This window comes from Nicotiana tomentosiformis, chromosome 12, assembly GCF_000390325.3.
Source record: "Nicotiana tomentosiformis chromosome 12, ASM39032v3, whole genome shotgun sequence".
Lineage (NCBI taxonomy): Eukaryota > Viridiplantae > Streptophyta > Magnoliopsida > Solanales > Solanaceae > Nicotiana > Nicotiana tomentosiformis.
The window spans coordinates 127,655,704-127,675,944 of record NC_090823.1 but is presented as its reverse complement, the minus strand read 5'-3'; the positions used below and the strand labels follow the sequence as shown (position 1 = coordinate 127,675,944).

General features: G+C 35.8%; 2 protein-coding genes across 6 annotated transcripts; one reads left to right on the top strand and one right to left on the bottom strand.

The window, feature by feature from the left end:
• Positions 1 to 253: 253 nt before the first annotated feature.
• Positions 254 to 4,917, top strand: LOC104091076 (uncharacterized). 5 transcript variants are annotated; one of them, XM_070191884.1, is made up of 5 exons: positions 254 to 412; positions 1,875 to 2,675; positions 2,799 to 2,990; positions 3,203 to 3,331; positions 4,502 to 4,917. In XM_070191884.1, exons 1-5 carry the CDS (start codon positions 368 to 370, stop codon positions 4,511 to 4,513), a joined length of 1,179 nt encoding a protein of 392 aa, XP_070047985.1. In that variant the 5' UTR covers positions 254 to 367; the 3' UTR covers positions 4,514 to 4,917. The 5 variants fall into 5 exon arrangements, with proteins under 5 accessions (XP_070047985.1, XP_070047983.1, XP_070047982.1 ...); XM_070191882.1 differs by having other exon boundaries at positions 4,498 to 4,917; XM_070191881.1 differs by having other exon boundaries at positions 3,203 to 3,507.
• A 9,297-nt stretch (positions 4,918 to 14,214) lies between these two features.
• LOC104091067 (peroxygenase-like) lies at positions 14,215 to 18,077 on the bottom strand. Its single transcript, XM_009596325.4, has 6 exons — positions 17,797 to 18,077; positions 15,959 to 16,108; positions 15,244 to 15,329; positions 14,967 to 15,061; positions 14,741 to 14,866; positions 14,215 to 14,607 (listed from the first exon to the last, which is right to left on the bottom strand). The coding sequence occupies exons 1-6, from the start codon at positions 17,918 to 17,920 to the stop codon at positions 14,448 to 14,450; spliced, it is 741 nt and encodes a 246-aa protein (XP_009594620.1). The 5' UTR covers positions 17,921 to 18,077; the 3' UTR covers positions 14,215 to 14,447.
• Between the last annotated feature and the right edge of the window lie 2,164 nt (positions 18,078 to 20,241).

Sequence of the window (20,241 nt, the reverse complement as noted above, 5' to 3'; positions counted from 1 at the left end):
AATTTGAAATTATATTGGATATTCAATAAGGGAGTAAAACAATACCTAAGGTCTACTTAATTTGAGCAAAGTACAAGTCATGTAAAACAGTACAATTACTTAACCAAGTCATTAAACAACAGGCCTCCACGTGTCAGCACAAACTGAATGGCCCACCGACAACCTAGGTGTGACTACATTGTACGGTCAGACATGTACCTATATAACTAACTTTCTATTTCTAGTTACCCCATACCCCCTCTCCACCCCCTCCACCCCCCCCCCCCCCCAAAACCAAATCCAAAATTCTTCATATTATACCTTCTTGTCTTTAAACCAATCTCTCTGTTTTCTAACTTCTCTCTCTCTCTCTCTCCTATTTTCTTGCATGGAATTCTCTCTTCCATTGGTTCAAAACTTGCATTTCCTTAAGGTAAGATGAAAAATGGCAATCACAGTTTCATAGAAACAAACAATGGTTTTCATGTTCTTTGCCTAAAGCTTTGATCAGTTCATGGGGTCGATTTACAATCCAATAAATATATCTTTTTCAAAACAAAAATTAAAAAGAGATTATTCTTTCCAGAAGAAGAAGAAGAAGAACAATAATGTTGCAGAACACGGCTAATACTCAAGAACATCAGCTTTCTATTGTACATATCTTATTTTCTCACACTTTTTTTGAGCATGTATTTACCTTGTTAACTCTAATGTTGTTTTTTTCTTGTTAATGAGTTAGTAATTAATTTGTTTTTAATGTATACAATAATATTACCAGACAAGACTCAACTTAATTCTATTAACATGGGGGTTTGAGAGTTGAATGCTGTTTTTCCTCTTCTTTTTTTATTATATAGTCCGTCTTTTCCTCTTTAAATAACGGTTTGAGATCTTGAATTAGATCATTAATTTCTTTTCTTGTTTTCTTTTTCCAATTTTTGCTGAATTTCAACTTTACAATTTATAGTGGTTTTACTCCAAATCAGATTCTTTTTTTTTTCTTTTCCGAGTTACTTAAAAATATTACTATGTAGATCACCCCTAGCAATGTTAGTCCCTCTTCTAAATTATTTCTATTTCGATTATAATGGAATATTTAGCTTTCCAAGTGTATTGCTTAAGTTTCCCCACAATGTAAAATGATTCTTTTTTTGGCTCCTAAGCAGACTTGGAGGAAATGAACTTTATTGCAAATGGAGCACTTCACATGCTAATAATAATGTGATATTAGTGCTACTAAAGTTCTCATTGCTTGTCTAAATTTGGAATATTTAACTCAATATTGTACCAAAGATCAAATGCCATGAACTTCCTTATTCTTTGGTTTTTTGCTATCCAATTCTTGTTTTCATTTGCATACCATATTCAGATCCCACAGGTCACATGAAACACAAGTTCATGTATTTTTACATGTTTGGAAATATATTCCAATGACATGATCATTATTCTCTTGATAATTTGTGTTTTTTAGATTGTCATGTGACCAGCAAATCACGAGTTCGAGTCGTAGAAACAGCCTCTTGCAGAAATGCAGGGTAAGGCTACGTACAATTGACCCTTGTGGTCCGGCCCTTCCCTGGACCTCGCGCATAGCGGGAGTTTAGTGTACCGGATTGTCATTTTAGATTGTCTTTAGATGCAAAGAACTCTAATTTTTGGAGGGGAAGGTAATAGGCATCTCTCGTATTCTATTATTTCGGAAATAGCACACCATTCATGCACTTTAGTCGGGTAAAGATGATTACTAGCTAACATACGTAAGGATTTTGATTCCATTCTATCATGAAAAAAGGTAGAAGAAAGATGCTACAAATTAAGGTCCTTTTTAGTTTTTACTAAAGAAAAATGAGATGTAAAATTGTGACAGATTTTAATTGTGGATTTTGTTTTTGCAGGAAGAGATGTCAAGCCCCCTTAGTGATCAAATTCTGAATTTCTGTGAGTCTGAATTGTTTCCAAATGTACAGAATTCAGAAGTTGCTTCTAGCTCAAATTGTTGCAGTTATGAGGAACAGAGTTCATATTCTACCAATCTTGACATGAACAAATTCAATAACACTATTGAGAAGAATGAAGAAACCAACATCACCACAGTTACCTCTAATATTAGCCCTTCACGAACCAACAACAACAACAACGACAACAACATTAATAACAACGCTCTCTCAATAATATTTGATTCTCAAGAAGATCAAATTGAGAATGATATTTCAGCTTCAATTGAGTTCACACAAGATGCAAACTTCTCAATCCCTCATCATTTACTTCATCATCAACAAGAATTATTCGACATTAATTCTCTCAACAATCAACATATCAAAGTGACCGATGTTTCTCAGTATCCTCCTGATCATCCTCCTCCTATTGTTCCACTTATGGGACCTCCATTAGGACATATATACGAAGAGGAATCGTTGTCATCAGTTCCTTCTTATATGCGAGTTCCTACTTCTTCTTCTTCTCCTTCTTGTCCTCTTCTTGATCCTACGCTCGCAAACTACTTACCTTTAAACTCAAATCCCACCATGCCTGTTGCTGAATCTTCAGCAATACTTGCTGCTGCCACCACTGGTGGTGGCTTGTTTTTCGGTGCTGAGTTTCCACAAGTACAAGAAATGGAATATCAAGGAGACAGTGGTAGATTATTTTGCCCTGATGCCTTGCCAAGAGTTTATAACTGCTCTAACGAGCTTCAGGTACTGTTATAGTGAGTAAAGTTAATACGACAAAAGATAGTTCTAATGTTGAAGCTAGCTCTAGCTTTTGTTATAGTTATATTCAATGTTACAAAATTTTTGTTATAAATTTTAATTTTGTAGGCACTCAGCAATGAGAGTCAACATTTGGTTAGTGCTACCGGATGTTCTAACCCTTTGGCATCAGATATAACAAGTTTGGATGATCCTTCCTTCAGTAATAATGTTGTCAAGTGCTCTCCTGAGGAGAGGAGGGAGAAGATTAATAGATACATGAAGAAACGAAACGAAAGGAATTTCAGCAAGAAAATCAAGGTCTGCATCTACTTTTAAAAGAGTTTTTCTGTGCATTGACAATATATATAAGTTCTTTACACCATCAAGAAAAATTGACTTGCAATAACGGGTAACTTCTCATATCAAGTTTGTTATGGTAACCTCGAAAATAAAGTAAGAATTTGCTATAATCAGTTACATAGTACTGATAAATAAATTATTCTTTATACTGACGGAGCCAAATTTTTCAGTATGCATGCAGGAAAACATTAGCAGACAGTAGGCCAAGGGTGAGAGGAAGATTTGCAAAGAATGATGAATTTGGGGAAGCTAATAAAGCAACTTCTTGTGGTACACATGAAGATGACACAAAAGAAGATGTAAAACTCAATCTTTTATATCATCATGATCCTAATATGATTACTTCTTCGGTACATGAAAATAATGGTCGGATTTTCACTTCCAATTGCCATTCATCTAACAGTCCTTATGATATTTGCCCCCCTCTGTATTGCACAGATGGCCAGTTGCACTAATGAATTTCACAGCTGAACAAGTACTCTTCAAAAACTATCTTTAATCTGTTTCTTTTTCCTTCCTATTATAAGTTGTGAAGGGGAGCCTTGGCGTAACTGGTAAAGTTGTTGTCATGTGACTAGGAGGTCACGGGTTCGAGCCGTAGAAACAGCCTCTTGCAGAAATGCAGACTGCGTATAATAGACCTTTGTGGTCCGGTCCTTCCCCGGACCCTGGGGAGCCTTGGCGTAACTGGTAAGGTTGCTGCCATGTAACCAGGAGTTCACGGGTTCGAGCCGAGGAAATAGCCTCTTGCAGAAATGCAGGGTAAGATTACGTACAATAGACCTTTGTGGTCCGGCCCTTTCCTGGACCCCAGGGAGCCTTGGCGTCAATGGTAATGTTACTGCTACGTGACCAGGAGGTCACGGGTTCGAGCCGGGAAAACAGTCTCTTGCAGAAATGTAGGTAAGACTGCGTACAATAGACCTTTGTAGTCCGGCTCTTCCCCGGACCCCGGGGAGCCTTGGCGTAACTGGTAAAGTTGCTTCCATGTGACCAAGAGGTTCACAAGTTCGAGCCGGAAAAACAGCCTCTTGCAGAAATACAGGGTAAGACTGCGTACAATAGACCTTTGTGGTCCGGTCTTTCCCCGGAATCCGGGGAGCCTTGGCGTAACTGGTAATGTTACTGCTATGTGACCAGGAGGTCACGGGTATGAGCCGTGAAAACAACCTTCGTGCAGAAATGCAAGGTAAAGCTCTACACAATAGACCCTTGTGGTCCGACCCTTTCCTGGACCACTAGTAAAGTTACTGCCATGTGACAAGGAGGTCACGAGTTCGAACCATGGTAACGGCCTCTTGCAGAAATGCAGGGTAAGGCTGCGTACAATAGACCATTGTAGTCTGGCCCTTCCCCGGACCCGCGCATAGCGAAAGCTTAGTTCCCGGGCTTTTCTTTTTTCCTATTATAAGTTGTGATTCCATTGACTTTTGCTAACGAGTTTTGTTTCTTTTTTTGGTTGAAGTTAGGTCTGGTGGTGAAAAATATCAAGATGGAACTGGTGAAGTTATAGGATATCATTGCACATACCCATTGGTGTAAATAACTTCAATAATTAGCAAATACTTCAACCACCAATCTTGGGTTTCATCAGGCAGCTTTAATTTGTGTAGTTTTCAAACAGCAATTTAGTATAACGTGGGTCATTTCAACATTGAAGTTTAGTAATAACTCAATGAATATCATAGTAAGGAGATGTAAATTTTGTAAATCTGTACTATCACAAGTTGCATTCTTGTCAAGCACTTGCATTTTATTAGCTTTGATGAGTTGCCAACTTGATTAAAGTTGTGTTTGTACTTGTTCTAGTCATGTTAGTTATATGTATACTTTCTCTTGCAATATATATAAGAACTGAAGTGATCCATATTCATTGCTTTAGAAATATCTTATCTAATTGAGCTGTTAATTATATGTATGCTTTGTAACGGCGAAATTGTCGAAGGTCTATCGGAAACAACCTTTCTATCTTCACAAAGTAAGGATAACGTCTGCAACTTTGCATACACACTACCCAAGTTGCCAAAGGTCTATCTGATATTTTAACTTTAATACCACACAAGAGGGGGAGGGGGGAGGGGAGGGGGGGATTTGTATGGTGTCCAATTTTTTGCGTGCACAGATTATAAAAAGGACCTGATTCTTCTATGTGTTCCTTATACTACTGTTGCGGAATAATAAATGCAGAAATTAAAGAACACAAGTATTTTACTTAGAAAACACCTGGCTCAAAAGGTTAAAAAACCACGACCTACTTCCCAGTAGGATTTTTCCATACTCTTCACTAAATCACTGAGCCAAAAACTATATTTACAAAATACTTTTGTAAACCTAGGATTAACTCTAATCCCATTGTGGTAACCAACCTCTAACTGCTGCGACAACTTCAAGTTAACTCTAACTTGAATACTCTGAGTACCTATTAAAATTGCCTCTAGATAAAGCTGAAAGGTACAATATGAAAACACCTACTACAATTGAACTAGAATAAAAGACAGACACTTGGAGTTGGTTCTTCTATCTAGTTTATGTAGCTTCAAGTTCACACACTTGAATCATACATGAACTGCTTGCAAAATGCCTTGCTATTTTACTCTTAATTTATGTTTAACTTCTTCTTTTGTGCGTCTCATGTAGAATAAAAACATCATGCGATTTATAGAGTTAGTAGAGTAGAAAATGACTAGAGTTCTAATGCTACTCTTCCTTAGTGGAAGAGTTCTATTTGATCTCAATCTCTAACTCCTCTCTTATCTTGGATAGTGTTCTCTTTGATTAAGGAGTCCTTCTCCTTATCAATTATGCAACTCTTTTTAATCAGGAGATATTAATTAGACCAAGTTAAGCTTATCTCCTTCACGTGCATTCCACATGCTCGAATCTGCCCGTATCTATGCACACAAGGGATGGACATGGTTCATGCTTGAACTTCCTTTGTCAATCTTCAAAACTAACCTTCACTTAGGCCAATAAATATTTCCCTTTTGATGATGACAAACTCTGTGATTTTTATAAGCTTAGGCCCTGTTTCAACTTAGCTCAATATCAACACAATGTTAGAAATATTTTTTCTTTTTATCACTTATCATCAAGGACCATGTACATTAGGTTATAAATATCACTGTTCAAAGTGTAAAGCACAACCTTTTTCTCCTTTTGACATCATCAAAAAGTTGCATAAAAAATGTGAGATAACTAGATTTTAAAACTTACTCATGGCCACTGGGACTACTTCAAATGCATTCATGGATTAATCATCATTGATCAAGCTAAGAATTTTAACCATCAAAGAAATATAAACAAACAGTTAGAGCAAAAACCAGCAAATTTCATTGATACTTGATATGATTCTTCCACAAAGCATAAAAAGACATAAAAATACTGAAAACATAAGCAAGCAAAAAATATCCCAAACTGGGTCACTGGTTGATCTACACTAGGCTAGGAGGCTTAAGGCTGGAAAGGACTAGGTGCTTGGTTTTTGGCTTGGAGGAGTTTCAGCATATTCTGAAGAATGTCATCATTCTTCTCCTTTTCTCTTGCCAGCTCAGTTTTGAGAGTATCTCTCTCAGTCTCCACCCCTGCCAACCTCTTCTTCAGCCTCTCAATCTCAGCATCCTTAGCCCCACTTTCTTCAGTAGGTCTGCGATGGTTTCCTCTACAGATGAACCAGGTTTATCTCTATTTTTTCCAAGTTGAACAAGCCCTTCAGCAGCTTCTCCAGACACACTTCCCCCTGTTTTCTTGATACTTTCCTCCACATTATTTGCTCCACAAATAGCCATTCTACTTGTATCAGGAGTGGGTGAAGATTCAACTACTCTTTTACCCATTCCCCTCACAGCACTCCTAACTCCCTCGCTCTTTTTTTTCTTTTCCCTTTTCATTTTTACCACCAACTTCTCCATATTCAGTGCTTTCAACGCCTGCCATAGACCCTACTATTACAAGCCTATTCTACAAATTTGTATCAACTTCGGATATTGTCTCAGGAGTAACTTTAGGGCCAGAAGATACCTGTTTAGTTTTAGAAGAAACCATTTCTTCCCCCTCAGTAGCAGATTTGAATGATTCATCAGATTTCTGGGGTTCTTCTTCCTTACATGCTTTCAATTTTTTATTTATTTTCTTGATTTGTTCTCTCCCCGCAACAACCTTGCGAGCAAGCATCTTTACTCTTTTCTTAGAGGTTGGGGCGGTGGAAGGGATGATAGTGGGTGTGGAAGTCTAATCAAACTGAATTTTAGTTTTAAAAAGACTTTGGAGTGTGTCCCTAGAATCTAGGTACTTCAATTCGGTTGGGACTCTTTTGAACAGAACTGGTTCACTTGTAACGGATAAGCCCAAAAGGAGTTTGGAATTAAGTAGGACTCTGCTCATGATCCAAATATTATTATTTCAAATTACGCAGAGTGTAGAAAACATACCGTGTTATCTTGATGAATCAGGTTCTTCACTGATAATTCTCTTGTGTAAGTCTAAATTTGCCAAAATAGAGAAAATATCATTAGAGATTAATGAGTCATTTTAACACATGGCACAAGAGTATACTATTGAAATTATGAGTCTCAGCAAAAATTAATCTAATTATATACACATTTTCAGATTTTCTAACTAAAACAATTTTTTTTCATTTGTTTTTTAATTTTTTTCGTTGTGAATTCTGAACTGGTCATTTTAGGTGATCTTAATCATCTCTAATTCTAACATGTTCCTTTCAAAGTGATCTCTACTTAGGGCTTTTGTGAAGATGTCTGCTATTTGCTTGTCAGTAGCATAAAATTCCACAGTGATCAACCTTTTTTCATAGTTATCCCTCAAAAAGTGATGCCTAACATTTATGTGCTTAGTTCTCTTATGATAAACCGGGTTCTTGGTCATACTAATAGCACTAGTGTTATCACAAAAAATAGGGATACAACCAACATCAATTTCAAAGTCCATTAATTGTTGATTGATCCACAACAATTGAGCACAACATGAAGCAGCATCAACATACTCAGCTTCAGCAGTAGATAAGGCCACTGAATTTTGCTTTTGGTATCCCAAGACACAAGACATGAGCCAAGAAAGTATGCCATACCTGAGGTGCTCTTTCTATCCACTAGAAAACCAGCATAATCAGTATCAGCATATCCCACTAGATTGAAATTACTACCTTTTGGATACCATAGACAGAGATCAGTGGTGCCTTTTAGATATCTCAAAATTTTCTTGACAGCAGTCAAGTGAGACTCCTTTGGATTTGCCTGAAATCTTGCATAGAGGCCTACACTAAAAATAATATCAGGTCTACTAGCAGTGAGATACAACAATGAGCCCATCATTCCCCTATTCAACTTCAGATCAACAGATGAACCAGGTTCATCTATATCCAACTTTGTAGCTGTTGCAATAGGAGTGTCAATTTCTTTGGAATCTTCCATTTTAAACCTTTTAAGCAACTCTTTTACATACTTCTACTAATGGATCATAGTTCCATTTGAATTTTGTTTAATTTGTAAGCCTAAAAAAAAATTAAGCTCACTCATCATGCTCATTTCAAATTCACTCCCCATTAGTTTAGCAATTTTTTATTTAACTTATCAGTAATTGCTCCAAAGATTATATCATCAACATTTATCTGAACTACCAAGAGATCTTTACCTTTTTCTTTCAAGAATAAATTATTATCAATTTTACCTCTCTTGTAGCCATGCTCAAGCAGGAATTTTGATAATCTTTCATACCATGCTCTTGGAGCCTGCTTGAGTCCATAAAGTGCCTTACCAAGCTTGTACACATGATGAGGACATTCCTTGCTTTCGAAGTCCGGATGTTGCTTGACAAACACTTCTTCCTTTAGATAGCCATTGAGTAAGACACTCTTGACATCCATCTAATGGAGAGTGAATTCCATGTAAGCAGCAAAGGCTATGTGGAGTCTAATTGCTTCCAATCTTGCAACTAGAGCAAATGTTTCATCATAGTCTATGACCTCCTCTTGACTATATCCTCAAACCATCAATCTTGCCTTGTTCCTTGTAACTGTTCCGTCTTCATCAAGTTTGTTTCTGAAGACCCATTTTATGCCAATTACTGATTTGTCCTTGGGTCTTGGTACCAGATGCCAAACTTGACTTCTCTTAAATTGGTTGAGTTCATCTTACATTGCATTCACCCAGTCTGCATCCTGCAAAGCCTCAGCAATATTTTTAGGTTCAATAAGAGATAAAAAAGCATCAAAAGCACAAAGATTCTTCAATGAAGATCTAGTTTTGATTCTAGAGGTTGGATCAGTAATTATGTTCTCAATGGGATGAGAACTTTGATACTTGTAAGGTTTCACAACCAGTTGGTTTCCTCTAGATGTTCCTTCAATGGTTTCCTCTAGATGTTCCTCTTTGTTATGCTCCCCCGTCATGTTGCCCTGGGTGGAAGGACCTGTTCCATCGCCTGTTCCTTCCTCTGGTGCAACTTCAGTTTGGGTTGTGGCTTCATTTAAATTTCTTACCAGCCCAATTGCTTCATTATCATGTTCCTGTCTCTCAAAAAGAATATTAGTTTCATCAAAAACCACATGAACACTTTCTTCAACACACATAGTTCTTTTGTTATAGACTTTATAAGCTTTGCTATGTGAAGAATATCCCAAGAATACTCCCTCATCACTTCTTAGATCAAACTTAGGGAGTCTTTATCATTATTGTGCACAAAGCACTTGCATCCAAATGCCCTAAGATGGGATATGTTTGGTTTTCTTTCTTTAAGTAACTCATAGGGAGTCTTCTCTACAAGAGGTCTAGTCATGCACCTATTTATGATGTAGCATGTAGTATTTACAACTTCTGCCCAAAAGCTATGGGGCAGTTTACTAGAAATAAGTATAGTCCTAGCCATATCTTCAAGTGTCATATTATTTATTTCAACTACTCCATTTTGTTGTGGAGTCCTAGGAGCAGAAAAATTATGATCTATGCCATGCTCATCACAAAATTCAGCAAATTTTGCATTTTCAAATTCAGTACCATGATCAGACCTAATTGATGCAAGTTGATTACCTAGTTGTTTTTGAGTTTTTCTAACAAAAGAAGTGAACATGTCAAATGCTTCATCTTTAGATGTTAAAAACAATGTCCAAGTAAACCTAGAGTAATCATCAACAAGCACCATCACATATCTTTTACCACCTCTGTTTAATGTTCTCATTGGACCACAGAGATCCATATGGACCGATTTCATCGTTCTGGTGGTACTTACCACTTTCTTGCATTTAAAGGAGGATCTTACCTGCTTCCCCCTTGCACAAACTTCACAAACTTTGTCTTCCTTGAACTTGATGTTAGGCAGTCCTATCAACAAGTCCTTGGAGACTAATTTGCTGAGTTGACTCAGACTTGCATGTCCAAGTCTCTTGTGCCAAAGGAGGGGATTATTGCCCAACACACTTAAGCAAGTGAGTTCATTTTCTGACAGTGTGGACAGATCTACAATATATATATATATTGTTCACTCTTTTTCCCTGCAAAACAATCTTGTCAGTGGTAAGAAAAATCTCAAAGTATTTAGTAGAGGTGAATGCTACCAAGTTACCTCCATCACACAGTTGTGATACACTAATTAGACTGTATTTTAGGCCGTCTATCAAATAAACATTCTCAATCGAGTGAGAGTCAGTCTTACCTACCTTACCAACCCCAATGATCTCACCTTTCTTCCCATTTCCAAAGGAGACATTACCTCCTTTGAGGTCTTCAAGTGAGAGGAACTGGTTCTTGCTTCCTGTCATGTGCTTTGAGCAGCCACTATCCATGTACCATTTATGGTTGCTCCCCTTCACTTGGACCTGCAAAAGGAAATCAAGGGTTAGTCTTAGGAACCCAAACTAGTTTGGGTCCCTTTCTATAGGAAAAAAGGATGAATCAAATTCTTTTTATCCCAACTTGGCAGCCTATTTTTCCCTTGAGCAAACTTTTTATTCTTTTGACTAGCCTTTTCTTTTGCAGTGCATTCACTTTTATAGTGACCAGTCTTACCACAGTATGTGCAAATTTATTCTCGGGAAGCGTGAGATACTTGCTTTTGGAATCCCATTTAGGTGGCAGATTCCCAAAGCCAGTTCCTCTTCTATTGCTACTATGATGTTCCTGTAGCCATGACAGTGCATCGGAGGACCTGTTCTATTTACAAGTTCCGTCTAGTTTATGTTTGATCTTGCCTAGATCCTCTGTCAAAATTCTTACCTGCTCATCCTTCTTATACAACTCATCTTTTAGTTTACCTACATTTTCTTCTAGAGTGAGTTGTGTGCAATCAACTGTCTTCTTACTTGTTCCTAATTTCAGTTTTAGGTTTTCAGATATAAGTTCCAGGACATTCGATTCAAATGCATGAACCTGGTTCTTTAGAGCAATATTTTCACTTACAGTCTCACTAACTCTAAGTTCCAGGTTCTTACACTTTGCTTTTAAAATCACATATTCCTTAGACAGTTGTTCCTTTTCATTGTTTATATCCTCAGATTCATCAATGAAATCTAGAAGTAACTCAGATAGCCTTTCTTTAGACAAAAACTTAATCTTGTCTTTTAGATGGATTATACTTACTTCAGATTCCTCATCGGATTCTCCAATTGCCATAAGTGCTTGTTCATCTCCATCTTCATCATCTGAGTCCTCATCTGAGCTTTCTCCCCAAGCAGCAACCATAGCCTTTATTGATCCTTTGTTCTTCTTGGGATGGACATGTTCCTACTTTCTTTTTCTTCGTTCAACTCTTTCCTTCTTCCATTCAATTTCCTATTGAGGGCAGTTTTTGATGTGGTGATCAGTTTTTTCACACTTGTAGCAGCCCTCATTGGTCTGTTTTTCAGTAACCCTTGGTTTGCTGTAGCGTCCACTTCTTGAAGAACCCTTTCCTCTCATTAGGTACTTCTTGATGTCCTTTGTGATCATAGCCATTTCATCTTCTAGATCAGAACCTTCAGTGATTCTGAGTGCCAGGCTCCTTTCCTTCTTGGGTATATCCATCTTCATGGTTTGCCTTCTAAGTTCATAAGCAATGAGATTTTCAATTAGCTCATCCAACCTAAGAGTGGCAATGTTCTTTGATTCCTGAATGACAGTGATTTTGCTTTCCCAAGTAACTAGCAGAACCCTTGTCAAAATCTTCTCAACTTTGTCTTCTTCCTTCTCCCCCACCTTTTAGCCTTCTGGACCCCTGAAAAAAAAAAAAAGAAAGCTTCAGAAATAATCCTTCCAAGAGATTTAAGTTTATTTGTCAGTGTGGTGAACCTTGTATACATCTCTTGGATGGTTTTCCCTTCCTTCATGGTGAAATTCTCATATTGAGAATATAGTAGTGTTCCTCTGGACCTCTTCACTTGAGGTGTTCTTTCATGGGCCGCTTGCAAAGTGTCCCAGATTTTCTTAGCAGTGGTACAACTTTAGATTCTACTGTATCTGGACCGAGTCCACAAACAAGCCATTTTTTGGCTTTAGCATTCTTCTCCCATTTTTTCAAGTCGTCAACAGTGCAATCAACTCTTGTTTTTGGCACCTCTTCTCCTTCAGCATTTATCTTTATGGTAGCCAATTGACCATCTTTGACAATGTCCCATAACTCATAGTCTTCTCCTATGATGTGATCTCTCATCCTATTTTTTCACCAAGAGTAATATTGGCCGTTGAAGAGTGGTGGCCTAGCAGTGGATTGCCCTTCCCAGTTTCCAGGTGGTGCACTCATCTTGATCTTCTCCTAAGGTGTTAGCCTCTTCAAGGATAACCTGCTTTGATACCAATTGATATTTTAACTTCAATACCACACAAGATGTGGTGTCCAATTTTTCGCGTGCACAGATTATAGAAGGACCTAGTTCTTCTATGTTTTCCTTATACTATTGTTGTGCAATAATAAATGCAGAAATTAAAGAACACAAGTATTTTACGTGGAAAACACATGGCTCAAAAGGTGAAAAAACCACGACCTACTTCCCAGTAGGATTTTTCCAAACTCTCCACTAAATCACTGAGCCAAAAACTGTATTTACAAAATACTTTTGTAAACCTAGGATTAACTCTAATCCCGTTGTGGCAACCAACCTCTAACTGCTGCGATAACTTCAAGTTAACTCTTACTTGAATACTCTGAGTACTTATTAAAATTGCCTCTAGATAAAGCTGAAAGGTATAATATGAAAACACCTACTACAATTGAACTAGAATAAAAGACAAACACTTGGAGCTGGTTCTTCTATCTGGTTCATGTAGCTTCAGGTTCGCACACTTGGATCACACACGAACTGCTTGCAAAATGCCTTGCTATTTTGCTCTCAATTCACGTTTAACTTCTGCTTTTGTGCGTCTCATGTAGAATGAGAACATCCTGCGATTTATAGAGTTAGTAGAGTAGAAAATAACTAGAGTTCTAATGCTACTCTTCTTTGGTGGAAGAGTTCTAGTTGATCTCAACCTCTAACTCCTCCCTTATCTTGGATAGTGTTCTCTTTGATTAAGGAGTCCTTCTCCTTATTAATTATGCAACCCTTTTCGATCAGGAGATATTAATTAGACCAAGTTAAGCTTATCTCCTTCACGTGCATTCCACATGCTCAAATCTGCCTGTGTCTTTGCACACAAGGGATGGACCTGGTTCATGCCTGAGCTTCCTTTGTCAATCTTCAAAACTAACCTTCACTTAGGCTAATACTATCGGAAATAAATTCTCTACTTTCACAAAGTAAAAATAAAATCTGCATGCACACTACCCTCTTCGACCTCCACTTGTCATATTGTCGAGAGGGGTCTGTTGTCCTCCTCACTATAGTCCACCTAGGATCCAAAACATTTCGTTCGTCGAAATATATCCTGTCTTGTCACCTTAATAGTCCTATGCATACTTGGATGGCAAAAGTAGTCGATGCCAAAATACAAAACGCCTTAACTAGTAACATATAAAGAATTAACTAGTAAAATATAAAGAAAGATCTGTATATCAATTAGATAATCCCACATGCCTTGTAAAGGCAAAACCACTCTTATATAAGGGGTGTCAATTAACACACTTCATTTCTCAAATATTACACTTCGCTCGAAAATTATACCCAGGTAGTAAAACCAGGTAATATGTTTTACTACGCCTCGAGGTTAAGGTTATTACATGCCATTAACATACTTCAAGAACCAAACAAGTGAACATTGTAACATAGAATTAATCAAGTATTTAGGACTACTGGATTCATTTTTTATAGACAATCTTTACAACGATTAGACACTAGGCAAGACCAATTCTAGTACAAAGACTTAGAAAAACATAGCAAAATAAAAGTTCAATTCCAGGCTATTGCCTGCTTATTACAATGCTTTATATATATACTCTGAATAATAGTCTTTGCCAACTCTTTTTACTAGGAGCATTCATCTGCAGTTCACATTGCAACTATTCTTCCTTTAACCATCCCTCAGCTTCCATTTGTATCTTGGCACAATAATCAAACAAACTTCCGTCGAAACAGCGCCTTATCGCTTCTTTAGATAAAAACCCATCTTGATCTCTAGCAAGAACATACAGAATTCCCCACTCCAGTTTAGCTGCAATCCTGCACAATTACACAGCAAACAACGATTGAGAAATTTATACACGAATGGCGATAAAGAAATCGCCGTTCATTTGAGACAGTAGAACTAGGGCGCGCAGAGCTAAAATGAGAGCATTGGAGCCTGAAGAGTTACCAGCCAAAAAAGTCGAACGACTCCCTGCTGCCTTCAGTCATGTCCCAGAGTTCTCCAAGAGTAAGCTTATCAGGCAACGTACGAGCATACTTGCTAAAGATGTTCTCAAAATGCACTGGGAAATACCTATAGGAGACGACCAGATAAACAAAAATCATCAACTTGACTTCCAAATGATGTTGAAAATATGAGTTAAAGAGGGATTGTAAACTTGTAATATACTAACCTTCCCTCTCTGTCGTAGGTGCGAGTATCACTTCCATGCTTGCACTTATGTATATTATGAATATATATTGGGAGAAATGGAGAAGGAAACCACCCCTGCAGAGTCGCATCGAATATCGCTTTAATGAAAAGAGAGTATATACACAACAACAATAATTATGTCTCAGTTCCAAACTAGTCGGAGTAAGTGAAGAGAGGATATATAAAATAGTAAATAACAAATAAATAACCTTAGCTCTATTGAATGCAATAACATATCTTAGGACAGATTAACTTACTGGCAAAGTAGGATAACTCAAAGCAGCATTGATGATAATGGCAATTATAAGAGATGCTATCATATTGAAACCGATTTGACGAAGTCCTGTTTAAGTTGAAAAGAAAAGAGCAGAGGAAGTTTCAGATTAAGCTTCCACAGATACCACAATCAAACACTTCCGGATAGTTAATGAATCACATCGAGGATATCTGCTGAATGAACTAAATTCTTGAACTGAACATGCTTAAATGTTTAAGTCTGAATGCTATAGATGACACATTTTCTCTGTAGAAATGCTCAATAAACCAGATCCTTACCTGCTTAAATTATTCAATATAAATTTTTCCCTAGTAGAATGAGGGATAAACAGAAAGTAATACAGCCTAGCAATGCTTATAGCCCCTGAATTCGACAGCTGGAAAAGAGTTATCCGAGAGGCTGAATTACGGATCACCAAGTGGATTAATCATATAACACTAGAGTGTAGCTACATACTATCCGTTTTCAACAACTTTAATCCTCATATAGTCGGCGGCGGAACCTGAATTTTTACTAGGGGCGTCAAAATATTTTAAAAAAAATATATATACGAAGAAGTTCAGGAGATTCAAAATATATATAAGGTGGAAATTTACCTAACTACACCGTGCAACTTTTCAGTCAAAGGGGTGTTCCGCCACTTTATACTGTTACCTAAATCAGCAGTTAGACTAATTTCGAAATAGGATGATTACCTGAGTAAGTTTCCCATGGGTAAATAATGCCATTTTCATCCTGATCAAAGAAGGCGACATGCTGCTGCATAACGCTCAAGCCGTGGTGCCTGTGGCCAGGAGTTCCATGGGGATGCTCCATATCAGGAGCCACTAATCCCCTTGCCAGATCTGAATATACATACCACATCTTTAAACATTATATTATTATACAACAACAACAACAACAACAACAACAATCCCAATCCCACTAGTGGGGTATGGGGAGGGTAGTGTGTACGCAGAACTTACCCCTACCCTGGGTAGAGAGGCTGTTTCCGACAAACCCTCGGCTCCCTTCCCTCCAAGAACTCACCACTTTGCTCTTGGGGTGATTCGAACTCACAACCTCTTGGTTGGAAGTGGAGGGTGCTTACCACTAAAGCAAGCCACTCTTGTCATACTATAATAACAATCTTTAAGCAAAAATCCCATACTTACACACAGAGGCGGAGCCATGATTTGAACCTTATGGGTTCGGAATTGTAATCTTTTTAAGTTATTAGGTTCTAAATTAATAAGTTGTACATATTCAATGGATTTTTTAAGACATATACAGTCAAACCTCTCTATAACAACGTCGTTTGTTCCGAATATTTTTGGATGTTATAGCGAAGTATTGTTATAGAGAATATATATTATAACATAACATAAAAATTGGTTCCGAAAAAGCTTGGCTTTTATAGTGAAGCGTTGTTATATAAGGATGCTGTTATAGAAAGGTCTGACTGTACATGGTTTGAACAAAAGCTACCGGGTTCGGCCGAACCCGAATCGAGCACTGTACCTCCGCCCCTGCTTACACAGCATGTGGTACTCCAAACTAACAAATCTACTAGTTGAAGTCTGAATCAGATGTTGAACAACCAAAACAGAAAGTTTACAACAATTTTCCACTTTTAGAAGAAGAGAGATTAGCTAGGCAAAGGCAAGAAGTTCTATTTCTCCCTTCAATTAATAATTCTTCTAATCAGAAACTCTACCTCAATAAGGCTACATCGATACAAACTACTTCGATAGTGTGGTTCCAAGTTCAATTTTTTGAAGTTGTGGTTCGATAGTGTATTATTTCGGGTGAAATTTTTTAGGTCTTCAGCTTTTACTCTCAAATTTTAAACTTCCATAAATCCTCCAAAGTCAATAGATTGCTACTATTCAAATACATATTTTCCAAACTCAACTTCAGACAATTCTATTTTCCAAACTTCAATTTCATATGTTTTCCAAACCTCATTGTATCTACAAGTAGTCATTCCACTAAAAGAGAGTCACCATGTTCTATTCCCTGGGCGGATCCAAGATTATGGGTTTCCACAACGACCTAATATACCTCAACTTAACTTAATAGTTATCTCAGGTTAATAAACAATAATTTAACTTAATATAACGTGACCTCACTAGGTTCACAGTTAAATATTTAGATATTTAATAAATTTCTTAATATATATACAAGGTAGGGACAAAAACTACTAAATTCACGTGAACCCAAAATTCTCCTCGTAGATCCGCCCCTAAAATCTATTTTATAAGAAAAATGCACATATCATAATGCTAAAAAGCTATTAAGCATTATATATGTTGACAAACACGCTAAACTGAGTATATTTTAACTACTCTGAAGTTTTACTTGAAAGGTTTGCAAGTAAATTATCAAGAAAAGTGGAATTACTAACTCGAAAAATAAGACTAATTACCTTTTACAACAAGTTAAATTGCATTAATAATGTAAAAGTTACATTACACCATCTGTGGAATGACTTAAGTCTTCATTTGCAAACACAACACTACCCACATTAATCAGAAGAGAAAAACGAGCTTACAAGGCTTTGGAATAGAAGTTTCCAAGTCTGTTCTAACTTTCCGTTCAATAGTCACCGGAGCAAGCGGCGCCTCCGGCGATAACGCCGCATTACGATCAATCCCCGTCACTGCAACCGTCGCCATTTCACCAAATTCTCAAACTACAGCAACTTCTCAAACCACCCTTTGGTACTTAAAAAATTCCAAGAAAATACCAAAAGCGTGACAATAAACAAGAAATGTGAAGAAAGACACAAAGAGATCAGCTCAAGAACTTCGTGGCGTAGTGCATGCATTAGAGCATTTGGATTATATAAACTAAGTGGAATTGCATGCATGCAATTTACACCCAGCAAATGACAGTTGTTGCTGGTTTTGACACGTATGCTTCAGAGGTGTCATTGTTTTTCTGACTTGACAGCTTAAAAGTAAGGGTAGATGTAAAGTAGCTTGAGTCGGCGTCATCTAAATCTAATACTTTTAATACGAAATATAAATTTATATATAAAAATTTACTAAAATTACTATAAATGAATAGATCTGAATTCATAAATATAAAAATAGAATAAATTCAATTCCAAAAATCTTATAGATTACATCTATAATATTTAAATTCTGAATATGGTAGAATGGATTTTTTGGATTAATTGTCATCTTCTTTGGAAAAAGCTTGTAACGCTTAGCCTCTGACATAAGACTTCTTGGATTTACATAATTCAATGCTGAACTGTACAAACATTTTCTCGAACAAGCAAACACAAGTATCTTTTGTATATATTAGTGAGTGTTAAATTTTTAAAAATTTATATAAATATTATTTCCTCTATTTTAATTTACATAACATATTTTTCTTATTAAAAAGAATATATATATATATATATATATATATATATATATATATATATATATATATATATATATATATAGATTCATGTATATTTTTTAGTTGTTGACGAAAATAATATATACATAGTAATTAATATTAATCATAGATCCAATGTTATTTGTTTTTAGTCCTCTTGTATTTAGAAAAATATGGATCGGCTTGTGACTTTGAATAATTTTAATACCGAGTTTTAATTTTGTGAGTTAAAAGTTTTCTTTTCTATTTTTTTTAGGACAAATACCAATAAGATTTGCTGCCTTCAACTTTTAGAAAATACAATTCCACCAACCAAAACTTAATTAATGTTTTTAGTAAACTTTGTGACTTTATTGATTACTGCAACTTTTCTACTAATAATCCGTAATTGTAACATTTAAATTGCTGAGATTTCTGACATTGATCAATTATTTGTTTGGTTGGAGTTATATTTTTGTTGTTAAACTAAATGTTTCATAACACTAATAATTCATCATCTTTCTATCTATTTAAAGGCTCTTGAGTCTTGATTACTAATTCTTGAGTCTTGATTACTAATAAATATTTCCTCCGTCTTAAATAATTTGTCGTATTTCTCTTTTACACATCTTTAAAGAAAATATTAATTAGAAGAAATTTTTGACTATATACCCTTATTTATGTCTTTAATATAATCTCTCTTCATTGAACATTTACTTTATTTATGTGTCATCTCCATCTTCAAGAATAATTACTACTAAGGATAAAATGAAAAAAATAATTAATTTTATCTTAAACTTCTAAAATGATAAATAATTGAAACATCTATTTTTAGACATTATGATAAATAATTTGAGAAAGAGTGAGTAGAAATTAATTCTTCATATTAATTGTATATTGGCTTATTTTAACTCTAATTCCCTGTCTAACTTTACTTTTAGAATAATCAATAGTACTGGAAGAACCAAAATAGTATTTCTTTTCTTCAAATTAAAAAGTAATAGCATTTCTTCATTTTTTGACTTTAATGTCTTGAATACAAATATAATGTTTAGTGGTTAGATATTAAAACATTGAAAATTTGAATTCCTAAAACGTAGTTTAACGTCAAAATTAGTTGTTATATTTGGTCCTAAAGATTAGGATTTTGAATTATAAAAGGAAATTTTTGTTGATTTAAATGTCCTAAACATTGAAATTTTCTACTATAATAAATAAAGTGTAGTTGATTTCAAAATACTAAATATTAAAAAATTAATAAAATGACTATTCTATCCTTTGTGAATTGTATTTTTTAAGGGTAAAAAAGGCGAACGACATTTCGCTAAGGGCTTTCGTGCTTTTAATATAATATAGATTTTTCAATAAAAGTGGTGCTTAGTTCAGTTTGCACGTCTCGATTATTTTATCCAATGCATGCTATTTTAATTATACATCAAAATTTAAGTAATTAAAAAAAATCATTTAATGCACTTTTCATTTGAGTATGTTCCAAAAAAAATATTTTTTATATTTAAAACTATTTTTTTTATTTCTAATAAGATAATTTATAGTCCCACAAGTGTCTATGCTTTATTTTAGACCAATTTTCTTTAGTATTTTAATATCTTTGGAAAGGTCAGAT

Bases quoted from the DNA above. Each gene is read 5' to 3' on its own strand.
- LOC104091076 (XM_070191881.1), top strand. From the start codon at position 368: ATGGAATTCTCTCTTCCATTGGTTCAAAACTTGCATTTCCTTAAG. The intron at 413-1,874 runs GTAAGATGAAAA...TTGTTTTTGCAG, and splicing joins AAAACTTGCATTTCCTTAAG to GAAGAGATGTCAAGCCCCCT. The intron at 2,991-3,202 runs GTCTGCATCTAC...CAAATTTTTCAG, and splicing joins ATTTCAGCAAGAAAATCAAG to TATGCATGCAGGAAAACATT.
- LOC104091067 (XM_009596325.4), bottom strand. From the start codon at position 17,920: ATGGCGACGGTTGCAGTGACGGGGATTGATCGTAATGCGGCGTTATCG. The intron at 14,867-14,966 runs GTTAGTATATTA...CGTCTCCTATAG, and splicing joins ACCTACGACAGAGAGGGAAG to GTATTTCCCAGTGCATTTTG. The intron at 14,608-14,740 runs GTAACTCTTCAG...GTAATTGTGCAG, and splicing joins TCGTTCGACTTTTTTGGCTG to GATTGCAGCTAAACTGGAGT.